This window comes from Bacillus rossius, assembly GCF_032445375.1.
Source record: "Bacillus rossius redtenbacheri isolate Brsri chromosome 9 unlocalized genomic scaffold, Brsri_v3 Brsri_v3_scf9_2, whole genome shotgun sequence".
NCBI lineage: Eukaryota > Metazoa > Arthropoda > Insecta > Phasmatodea > Bacillidae > Bacillus > Bacillus rossius.
The window spans coordinates 5719336-5731983 of record NW_026962013.1 but is presented as its reverse complement, the minus strand read 5'-3'; the positions used below and the strand labels follow the sequence as shown (position 1 = coordinate 5731983).

At 41.5% G+C, this 12648-nt stretch overlaps 1 protein-coding gene across 1 annotated transcript; it reads right to left on the bottom strand.

Annotated features, from left to right (window-relative positions):
* Positions 1 to 1965: 1965 nt before the first annotated feature.
* LOC134543317 (UDP-glycosyltransferase UGT5-like) lies at positions 1966 to 12506 on the bottom strand. Its single transcript, XM_063388259.1, has 5 exons — positions 12409 to 12506; positions 8514 to 9332; positions 7760 to 7982; positions 5262 to 5481; positions 1966 to 4306 (listed from the first exon to the last, which is right to left on the bottom strand). The coding sequence occupies exons 2-5, from the start codon at positions 9330 to 9332 to the stop codon at positions 4045 to 4047; spliced, it is 1524 nt and encodes a 507-aa protein (XP_063244329.1). The 5' UTR covers positions 12409 to 12506; the 3' UTR covers positions 1966 to 4044.
* Positions 12507 to 12648: the final 142 nt, after the last annotated feature.

The following is a 12648-nucleotide window of genomic DNA, read 5'->3' as shown; positions in this document are numbered from 1 at the left end:
ATGTCTGCAATTTTGGATTCTGATATCACAGCCACCATCTTGGATTCCACCACAACTGCTTTCTTCGATTCTGACAATACAGCCGCCAACTATCCAGTCAATCATATTAAAAGGTAATTTTACAACATGACAGCCAAAATGTTGGTTACTAAGCCAGCTGACGATATTCTAAGATAGCAGAAACCCCCCCCCCTTCCCCATGACATCAAAACCACACGTCGGTACTAGCAGCAGGAGTCTCCAATATGTATGACTCATTCCTACCAACAAAAGAAAAGAATCTTAAAGCAAAAAGCGGGAACAGTGGTTATATATAATCTCTCCCACCCCCCACCCTCTCACCCCTCGCAAACGAGCCATCAAAATACAATTCTGTGTACGCTCCTGTACGCTTTCAGATGACATGTTCTTAAGTATCTTTAAGATTATGTATACAGTTGATGAGTTCTATACACGCAAACTATGAAATATTATTGTTACACATATAAATTATCGCAACTGTTTTTCTTACAACGAAAACTTAGCATTTACCTTTTAAAAAAAAATACAGTCGGTCATATGTACTACAAAGTGACCTTTAGAATGCATTAATTTAATGCATCCGTTTTTGACGTGACAACGTCTAATAAATCGCATGAACAAGTGTCCCGTTACGCACATTGTCCCGTTACGTTTTGTCCCGTTACGCTCATTGTACGCTTGCGCCGCATCTATCTCTCTTCCACTCGATTGGAACAACCATCGATTTGACTTTTTCGAGGCACATTAAACTTGAAACACTCCCATTCGTTTCCTACTTTTCCTATCATCGTCCTATCCTAAACAGAATAACACAGATTGGAAGAACTTAAATAGCAAACATGTATAATAGTTATAGTTAAAATAATCTGTTCGTTAAAGTAATAAACATATTTGAATTAATGAGTGTAAATAAAAGTAAATTTATCAATTGTAGATTTCATTTCACTCCTTCTTTGTATCCCTACAAAATAGTGATAATTCAATAAAAATTATTCAATTTTATTCATAAAAGTATGCAATCATTTCATCAATGTTTTGTTATGACGTTGTCACGTTAAACTATCGTCCGTAAACCGACTTTACAGACAACCGATTTTTTTTTCTCGAGAGTTTTCCCGCTGCTGCTTAAGTAGGGGTGGGGGTGTCGTGGGAGGGACCGCGCGCCGTCTGCTCTCCCCTTTAAGCTCCAGCCCGTCCCTGGACGCACTCCGGGGCAATTACCCAGGACTGCCAACTTGCCGGCGCTGGCCACAAGGACGCCCCTCCCGCGGCGGGGATATTTTAAAAGCGTCGATGGCGAAGTTATGCCGCGGGATGTGATGGAAATTGTTCGGTAGAGTTGGCGGTACTCATTAGCTAAAGGTGACGTTCAGAATTTACCGCCAGAGACGCATGTTTTAAGGCATGAGGTGCTCTCGAAATCCTGTCAGTGGAAGGGACACGTCAGAAATATATAGCAGAATAGTATTTTTTTTTTTTTTCGAAAAATAACAGGCTTATTTTTCCACTGTAAATTCTATTTCAAAATAATTTAAACTTATTTCTTCTCGTCTCCAGAAAGACTACTTTAAACGCAGTGAATATAATTATAAATTGTTGGTAAAATGAGCTAGTACTATTTAAAAAAAAATTCTTATTTTGTCAATTTAGTATTTTAATAAAACATTCTAAATTTACGATTTAAAAAATTATACGGTATAATCTTAAATTCTAAGAAATTTTAGCTTTGTTCAAACATATTTACTATATTTTACATTATTTTGGAACAAAGTAAATATAAATGATTTAATTAAATGACAGGAAAGCTAAAGTGATTAAAATAAATAAAAAATAATTAAGTAATGAAAAATTATTGTTTTAAAACAATAATAAATAATGCTTGTTGAATTTTCTGGAGAAATATAACTGGTTGTGTCATGCAAGTGACTAATATTATAATACAAATTATTGTTAAAAAAATGTTTAATACTCTTCTGAACTACAAATTATAATACAAAAAAATAATTTGTGAGTTGTGGTTGAATATTATACAATCCAAAATGATGTTTTTAATCCACAATAAAATCATACATTATGTAATATTGCTAAGGTTCAGTTTATTTTGTTTGATGTAGTGACACAAAACAAGTTTTAATCATTAAGTACTTTAGATATAGTTTGAATTACATAAAACAGAAACTCAGAACTTATAAATTATCGCAAACAAAACTATATCTGGCCTCTATGAGAACATAATTGATACAACCTTTAATTTGAGTCCTATAAGTGAATTCACAGTTACAGTTGGAATTTCGCTTTGAAAGTTAAAAAAAAATGTAAGTCTGCTTACCCTTAAAATTTAAGAATACATAATCACTTGGTAGTGAGATTAGAGTTAAAATTTTTATCAATATTCAGGATTGGTTCCTTCAATTCCTTTTGATTTCTAGCTTAGAATTATCAAGTGGTGTGCTAAAATATGTAGGTATCATTTTGTTATAAGAGAAAGATTTCATGAGATTTACCAATATTTTGTGAGACTTAAGTGGTGATTATTCTACGTCTATAAAGTTCGATGAATCCCTTGAATAGAAAAGGCGACAGGGCTATCTTTAAAGAAAAATAATTTGTTGATATTACGGAACTGGACCACAGAGTATGTAACACCCCCTGATATAATTACCTGCAGCCAACACAATACTTCTCACAAGTTAGTGGTCAATGACAAATGACATTCTTCTGAGAACTGTGAAGTCAGTTATTAATCCCGTGATTTTTTCCCATTATCAACCTTGACAATAGCGACTGTTCAGTCTATTAGGGCCTACTGTTTGGTGCCGATGTGTACTTGTTCAGAGTTAATGGTGTCAAATATACCATAAGTAGTTCTGCAGTAACACTAACAACAAAAATCTCACAGGAAATTCACCCAGACTGTGTTATTTGCTATTACAAATTAAAAAAAATCAAAGACATTTAAACCTCATAATCATAGTTATGTTTTTCGGTTGCGTTCTTGTTCCGCCATTAAGGTCGTCCGGTGACCCCACGATTACCACAAAATGAGTTTTTCCTCCCTCAAGTATAGTGAACATTTTTATAGGCCTTTATATTTTATGGAATACTTTTTAGTCGATAATATGTCTTAATGTCCACTCTCTCATCATACATGACTTCAATGGATTATGCAATTGAATGTAAATAAATAAATTACACAATGGAAGTCATGAAAGAGGCCTAAAAAGGGCTTGATTTAATCTATCTTAGAAATTTCACTATGTATATCATGTTAATAATCATGATCACAGAGACGAAAAGGGTTAAACTCAAGACATCGAACAAGTTATTCTTCAGATTCTTCTAGAAGGGACTTTAATAGGGCATGACTTACTTGAGCTTGGTAATATCCATACCGGATCATGACCACTATAATACCCCAAGGAAAGAAATTATTTAACTCAATATTTCGAACACGTTTTGATTCGTTTTCGATAATCTTCTAAGAGGAACATCAGAAGGGCATGATTTACTTTATCTAGGAAAATTTCCATGCAGAGTCATGTCCACAATCGAACACAAGGCCAAAAAGGCCAATAAATTTCTAGAGGGGACTTCAGAAGGGCATGATTGACATAATCTTGGAAAATTCCCATGCAGGGTCATGTCCACAATCATGAACATAAGGCCAAAAAGACCAAGAAGCTTCTAGATGGGACTTCAGAAGGGCATGATTGACTTTATCTTGGAAAATTCCCATGCAGGGTCATGTCCACAATCATGACCATTAGGCCAAAAAGGCCAAGAAACTTCTAGAGGGGACTTAATAAGGGCATGATTTACTTTATCTTGGAAAACTTCCATGCAGGGTCATGTCCACAATCATGACCATTAGGCCAAAAAGGCCAAGAAACTTCTAGAGGGGACTTAATAAGGGCATGATTTAATTTATCTTGGAAAATTCCCATGCAGGGTCATGTCCACAATCATGAACACAAGGACAGAGAGGCCAAAAAGCTTCTAAAAGGGACTTCGTAGGGGCGCAGCTCACTCGGTCTTGCTCTTGCGCGCTCTGAGGGAGGCGACCGCTCGTCGCAGCAGGTACGCGATGGCCCACGCCGCGAGCAGGAGGACGCCAATAACGTCCAGTAGGAGGTGCTGGTACCAGGGCAAGTCGGCGCCCACCGACCTCAGCAGGGGCGCCCCACGATGCCTCAGCACGTACTCGACCCAGTAGGCGGCCGTCTGCAGCGGCGGCGAGGGCCGGTCGTTAAACGCGCGGGACAACCTCTTAGCGTTGTCTCGGTACCTGGGGCGAGCCAACACGGGCGTTCAAACGGTTAAAGAAACGACAAGAGGGGGCAATCTTATAAATGCATGAAGACATCGGCTCTTTGATGGTAAAGAATGAGTTAGGAAATGTTATAATATCTGAATGGCATCTAGTTAATCTATTTCACTGGCAAATTTTTTTCGCAGGCCTTTTCCAAAGACAATTTGGCCATAACAATACACGGTTTACTTACTAAAAAAAAAACGAAGCTGACTTAATATTTATCCATACTAAGAAACAACATTCTCTTGAAAAGCTACACGATAGAGCCAAATATTTATCTAGTGATTACTATCGAACAAGGGTGATCATTGTAGAGCTGATAGTGGTGCAAAATGAATAAGACGGAGAGGGGAGATAATTCAGGTTCAGTCCTCATTTAGATTATAAAGTCAAAACAAGGTGTTGGTCCATGTACTGCTCTCCTCCAGCAATTCTAATGTTCGCTGTTTGTCGAAAAACTTATAAAAGCAAGCCCAGTTTTATGCCCATCACTTTTTTTTAGTAAATATCCATAACACTATAACATGTGCTCTGTGCATTAATATTGCAGGTATGAATTACAAACGCTTTACTTGGGTAGGCCCAGGGTTGACTTCTATTTGGGGCACCGGTAGTCTGAAGCTAGTATAATGCCTGTTTATTTCTTCAAAAGTAGTACTATCCAGTGCATATTTTACCCTTCTGGGAGAGGTTCACATGCCCCTGTGTCCCCCTCTTAATCTGTTACTGAGCACTTAAGTTTACATGGGTTTTACACCCATTGGAGAGCTCGATAACCGAATTACACGCTACTCGTTTAAAAAATGTAAAGTGTCTCTGATATGAAACTTAATGCCAGAAGTTAGAAAGAAGGCCATGTGAACTGGAGAAAAGATGAAAGAAATGCTCTGAACCCCAGAAGCAAGGGATGCGGATGCAGCGTACTCACGTCGGGTCCTCGAGCACTGTCCTCAGGGCTCTCAGCACGCTGTCCTTGGTGATGCCTGGGTACGGCAGCAGCACGGCCATGCCCCTCGCCTCCAGGCTCCTTGCGTTGTTGGGCTGGTCTCCGTACAGGGGTATGCCTACCACTGGTACCCCTGCATGCACCGCCTCCAAGGTGCCCAGGTTGCCGCAATGGCTGATGAAGGCGAGGGTCTTCGGGTGCTCTGTGGCATGAAACATGTTTTTGTTTTAATGTTTTGTGTCCTCCAACAAATGATGTTATTCTAAACTCAAAAGTTCCGATATTTCCATAATTAATTACAGCGTTTTAGTTGGTACAAGACTCCCAACAAGCATTAGTTTTTACTTGTTTTTATCTCATGTTGCCTTAAAAGTTGAGATCTGTTGTTGCAATAACAGAGCTGTGACTGAGAGCATTTTGTGGCTAAACTGAACTCACAATCATCCGTCTCATCCGTCCCTAAGTTGGCCATGTGACCTGAAGCCAATCAGGTGGCCAGATAAATTCTATCCATCCGTCCGTCAAAATATTGCCAAGCTGTGACATGATGCACGTTTTAAGTTTGATTTTTGAAACAAAAATTGTCTGAGACACAAATGTAATAAATAATGCAAAGTTACTAGAAAATATACTCAAATAAAGATTTCAGATTTTGTTTAATCATTTATAAGTGCTCAGCATACATTATCGTCAGACTGGTAAACATTTACAAGAGAATTTTCCTCAAAAAATTAATAATTATTAGTTAAGTTGACAAGACGAAAATAGACAAATATAATGAAGGATGTGCAGGTAATTATGATTCGCTCAGTTTGGAGAATGATGGACAGTTGGCTGATAGATGGCTGGCGGGTGGACCCAACAAATCCTTTTGAGTCCAGCTTTATATTTAAATGTTGGCTATGATCTTAATGTGACTACTGTTCCTCATTTGAATAAGATAATGGTAATTCTGTTTCTCCTTTACTGGTTGACTTATTCACTGGCAAGTAGCCCATCACTGAAATGTACCATCTAATTACAGAAGACTGAAGTATTGAGAGCAATAGTGATTATCATAATGACAAGCTGAATTTTCTTTTGTGTGTATTGACATCTTGGTGTAAATATTACAGCAAGTCAAATTTACTTCGTCATTTAGAAAGACCCAGTTAACAGCAAATACAGCACTTTAAATCCAATCTTTGTGATGTGTTATTATTTTAAATACAGTATAAAATAAATCTCATTACACAATAACTATTTCAACTTCAAGCCATTTGATCAATACATCCATTTGCCAATACATCAAAGTAAAGAGTCACATCTCCCTGATCCTATTGAGAGCTATGTGGAAAAACATCCTTCCTGGGATCCAGAATTAATTTTTTTATAATCCTCCCACTTCATGCTGCAGTATGCCAATGGAACATCAATGCATACTCACCATCCAGTAACATATGCCAGGCCTTAACATGGCAATAACTCCAATGCAGTGATTGGGTGTTATCTCGGCGTTAAATCATCAACTAACCTGGGTGGTCCCGAGGGAAAAATAAAATGTAAACAATATCAAGGCAATGGTTTAGTTTTCGTGATCGAAAATTGTGTCACATTTTTGTTTATTATGAAACTTGGGTACATCAACAATACCTACTATTTTTGTTCATTGCTGTTGGTAATTGTAGACAAAAAAGTCATTAAAATTTTTAGTAATTATTTTCTCTTTCATGAAAAAGTAGTTAAAATAGAGATGGCCAATTAAGCCGAATTTGGTGCCAGGTGCTGCTACATGCCACTGCATTTCGGCTGAATTTAGAGATTTCCAGCATCACTTAGCAGAGTTATGTACAAAGTCTGGATGCGATAGGACTTCACAAATCATTGTGATCACATCTGGGTTGGAGGTCGAACCCTCCTAGAGGGCCAAGACCACTGAGAACCTTCGAACGGGCTGAGAACGAAGGGGAATGATCTCACCAAGCACGGCGAGCTGCGGCAACCAGCGGGCAGCGCGCACGTTGGCCGGCCGGCCCGGGAGGTCACCGCCGCCCCACTTCCACAGCACGCGGAGAAGGACTGAAGGAAGGTGAGCACCTATTCCTCGGGGAGGGTCTCCATCTGGATGAAGGCGAGGCCACCTACCTAGCACCGCGAGCTGCGGCAACCAGCGGGCAGCACGCACGTTGGCCGGCCGGCCCGGGAGGTCACCACCGCCCCAGTTCCACAGCACGTGCTGCGGCAGCTCGGAGAAGGGCCGAAGGAAGGTGAGCACCTATTCCTCGGGAAGGGTCTCCATCTGGATGAAGGCGAGGGCACCTACCTAGCACGGCGAGCTGCGGCAACCAGCGGGCAGCACGCACGTTGGCCGGCCGGCCCGGGAGGTCACCACCGCCCCACTTCCACAGCACGCGCTGCGGCAGCTCGGAGAAGGGCCGAAGGAAGGTGAGCACCTATTCCTCAGGGAGGGTCTCCATCTGGATGAAGGCGAGGGCACCTACCTAGCACGGTGAGCTGCGGCAACCAGCGGGCAGCACGCACGTTGGCCGGCCGGCCCGGGAGGTCACCGCCGCCCCACTTCCACAGCACGCGCTGCGGCAGCTCGGAGAAGGCCTGCAGGAGGGCGAGCACCTTGTCCTCGGGGAGGGTCTCCGGCCTGACCATGGAGCCCAAGCTGAAGTACACCAGCCCGTGCTCCGCGCCCGACACCCACTCCGCCAGGTCCTGCTGGCATTACCACTACCGTTACCCGATTGTCCATTTCACAGATAGCTTGTTTAAGTCACTGATTTTTATTCTTGGACAACATCTTCAATTGATCCCCATCGACTCATTCTGTCTTGGAATTTATTTTTTCTTTGTGTGACTTTTCATCAGCTATGTCTATATGAACACATTTGCAATCAACTTATGGATACCTTTTAAGTTTATAGCTGCATTCATCTTGATTCCCATATGGTTTATTTTAAATTCAATTAGTTTTAAACCTGGATATTATTTTTATACTTTAAATTACTTGTTACATTAGAATGTTATAAAGAGCAAGGTATCGAAATCGTGTGAATCGTGCACCTTAAAGTAAAAATGAGTGTGTAGTGATGTAAGCATATATGTACTTATTTAAAGGTTTTTATTTATCAAAATATGTCAACATTGATATTTTTAAATGAAGGAACTAAACATGTGATGAAGATGCGAATACAGCTTGAAATGTGTAGGAGGTGAAGCTGCGGGAGGCGAGAGGGCTCGACGCACCTGAGGAAGGGGCGCTGGCGGCCTGATGTGCATGCCCCCCACCTCGACGACACCGGGCACCAGGGGCCGCGCCCCGCTCACGCTGAAGTGCGTGTTGACCAGCACCAGGCTGGTGTTTCTCCTCAGGTCCTCCAGGCTCGTTCCGGCGCCGAAAGTCTCCGTCACCAGCCCCTGACCAAACGTTGCTTCCACCAGACGGTACGCCGCCTTGTGGTACAGCAGGGTGGCGGTGTTGCGCAGCCGGTCCAGGAGGGACATGCTGGCGGGGGCGGCGCTGAACAGGTGGCGGACGTGCCCGGGGTGGTCGGGGTTGCCGACGCGGCCGCCCGCCCACGGCATGAGCACGTGCGAGCTGAGCGCGACGTGCGGCGCGCGGAACCTCCGAGCGAACCCCAGCCAGCAGTCGGCGTTGAACACCTCGGTGAGCACCAGGTCGAACCGCCCGTCGGACGAGAGCAGCGCTCGAACGGGCGGGTGCCCCAGCACGTCCGCGCAAGTGCGGGCCCCGAACCGCGCGAGCAAGGGGGAGAACAGCCACTCGCCCAGACCGACGGCGCGCGCCGCGTCGACGGAGCCGTGGCTCGCCAGGCCCTCCACGCAGCCGACCAGGCTCACGTCGGTGTAGTTGGCGAGCGGGGAGGCGCGCGGGAAGTGGCTGAGCACGACGAGGCTGTGCCCTCTCGAGGCCAGCTCCTCCAGCAGCGGCTGGAACGAGTCGAAGTGGCTCCTGCCCACGTGGCCGAACACGCCGAGTATTCTGGCCGCCGCGGTCAGCCTGGCCAAGGCAGCCAGCGCCAACAGGCTCACGAGCACTCGCATCTGCGACAACCAGAACAATGACTTCGCGATGATTGCTCTGCCCTGAGGCACAGAGCAAATACCCGCTCAGCATTCCTTCTGGAAGCCCACTATCTAAACTCCTTACTTGACCTTAAAAGCCATTTAATTGAATGTAAAAACTAAAACCAGGCATTAGTGTTTTATTGGTTTAATCTCATCACGACCATAACTCTTTCTGCATAGCTTCGCAAAAATATTTGTACTTTCTTTTCGACACAGATTAACAGAAAACAGAATTTTCTCTGACAAGAAACGGTAGGGATCCGGAAATGTCGTGGGTTCACTAGGCGTCAAATTAAATTTCAAAGTTCTATTTACACTACACCCACACTGGCTGAGTTCTCACCATGAAAACGCTCCATATTTTAAAAGGTTAACTTGATTCGGTTACGCAACTGCTAGCTAGTAGTTAATTGGCCCACAGTCGGAGAAGGAAGAGTCGAAATAATTGTAGTCTAATCATGAAATCAAAGCAGAGGCGTGAAAAAGAATTCACGATATTTTTCGTATCTTTAATAGTGAGGATCAAATACAGTTAACTCTGAGATTTGGGGTTCATGTTGAATGGAATGAAGTGTCGGCTTTTTTTTTATTTTTTATTTTTGAAAATGACTTTCGAGAAACATGTTGTAATTCCATTTATAAGAATAACTCTACATGGAAAGCATATGAAAGCGCAAGATAAACAGTCATGTAAGCTAAGCACTTAAAATGCATTAAACTCAATTAGTTTTTCAGTCTGGTATTTATTTTCACTTTTCCAGAGTTATCATGCGTAATTAATAAATACACTTCTGTGACTCGAGCCATTTTTGTTAGTAAAAAACAGCTTTCAAATGTAAGTTCAAAAAATTATTATTAATGCAGCTAAATTTTTTAATATAATAATATTTGACACGCAAAGAACCTATCTGAGATTTGGAGATTATAATTTCACCCGTCCGTTAAAAGTACCTACAAAGTTACCAAACTGGATGAAGTTTTTCGGGCCATCGTCGTCACGTTATTGACGGACGGTCGGAGGCGGCGGGCTATTGTAATTCCGGTCCAAGCCGTGGCTGATTCCATCCCAGTTTTTTTAAACTGTGTTTTTAGGTGTATCAGATCACTGTCAGGGAGATGTTAGGCCCAAATGAAGTGAGGTGTTGCGAGTGCGCGCACAGTGTACTCACCAGCGAGTGTCAACTCAGCCCGATACGTACTCAAGTAGTGTTTAAAAACGACACGATAGATAGCGAGCGCTGCTATAGCTAGCTAATTCTTTAGTAAATTTATAGACCGTTAATGCGTATATGTAACTAAATACCAATTGATATGTTTATGACGGAATTAAATGTGTGAATTAATAATAAACATTAGTAAATACTTTAATTCTTTATAATATAATTGTCAGTTAAATTTTATGTTTTTTTATGGTATGTGTTACCACCTGATTGCTTCTATAATAACCGAAGAAAAAGAAATCAGCAATAATAATATAGTCCATACATCAAGAACTCTTGTTATAACAAAAAAAACTTACAGCATTCTGAAATTGTAACCAGCATCCTGGCAATAAACAAATCTTGAGTCTACTATGTGAGACAAATAGTTATCTAGTGCCTCAATTCAAGCTTAAAAATAACGTTGGTAATCGAATCTTTCAAAACATTCCATCGTCACGCCCTTTCGAATAAGTTACTTAATTTTGTAGATTCATATATGGCAGTGTAATCGGCGATGGTATGCAGAAATTAGTGAAATATACAGATTAAGCATAAGGTCCGATACTAGTAGAGAGGGGTTAAGCCAAAAAGGGAATGGGATTTCTGTGCACTTCACGTACTAATATGGCACATTTTCTTTAGAAATATATCAGCTGTACCTGTATTGCAGGTTAAATTGAAAAAAAAATACTCATATCATTACATTTGTGTTATGAAGATTCGATTAGGACTTATAAAAAACCCAAAAATATTAACCTGTAATATTTTCATCTAATTTTCTTCCGAATAGCTTAACTACAGTCGTTAGCAAAAGCAGGCTAGGAGGACAGCTGATGCAAATATAAACAAATGCTCGCCATATTAGTGTGTGAAAATCAAGGGAAAAAAAAATTAAGAAAAAAAAAACAGCTTCACATCTGAAGGCTAATGATTCATCTGTGTCCTTTCCTGAACTCGGTCTGTAAGCGGGTACAGGATACAGAGAAACAATGCCGAGTCTCCAGTGTTTGAGATGCGTGGTGGCGGTACTCACCTCTCAGGCCTCGCCCCTCGACAGACGGTCGGGGTGTCCACAAGGAAAAAAAATATTTCTTACCAACTTAGGCGAGAAAAAATAAGTACTAGATTTGAAAAAAAAAAGTACTAAATTATAATTTTTAATGGTTTTAACAATTTAGGAAGTTATAATGAAATTGCAATGCTCTAACTTAAATATCACACCACACACACACATACATTCAATAGTTCTTAAAAATAATTACGCTTAATAATAAAACATATTGGAGTTACTGTAATATTATTATATTAAAGCAAAAAAAAAGTACTAGATCTGAGCGTAAATGTACTAGACCACTAAACAGAGGTGCCCCCCCCCCCCAATCACTATGACTCACCCCCCCTAACCTAATAATGCGCTCTCCCCCCCCCCCCCAAATTTTTTATGCCATTTTCTTAATGATTTACTCAATGATTTTATAATATTATACATTTTTAGTATTATATTTTATCACATTTTGCATTAATTAAAACTGATTTTCTAATAATAATTGTGGTCATATCAGATAATATTTCCATCCTGAACCGACAGATGCCAAACTGCTTTAGTTGAGGAAAGTGCGGGGTTGCCAATTTGATTTACAAGATCCCTTTCAATTATCAAAGCACCAGAAATGTATTTTCACATTATAAGCTATAATTATGTAAATAATATAAACATTTTTCTCGTCTTTTAACCACCCCCCTCCCCCATGAAATTTTAATGACGCAGTCTGCGTCGTTACTCCCCCTTGTGGGCACCCCTGCCACTAAAGAACTTATAAAAGTACTAGATCTAGTAGGAAAGTACTAACTGTGGACGCCCTGCTGATGTTGACTCGGAGATGTCGGAGCTCGGAACTGCGGCCTGCGTGTGGCCACACATTCTCACCGCACTCCCGCCGCAAGGGGAAGTCCCGGTGTTTACGACCACGGTCACCGCCGAGCCGGGGGAAACCCCCTTGCGTTCCCCAGCGTGGGTAGCCGTGCCATTTGCATGGCACGTGTACCATCATACCGTCATCGAGCCGTGTATAACCAGAGATCCCCCGCGC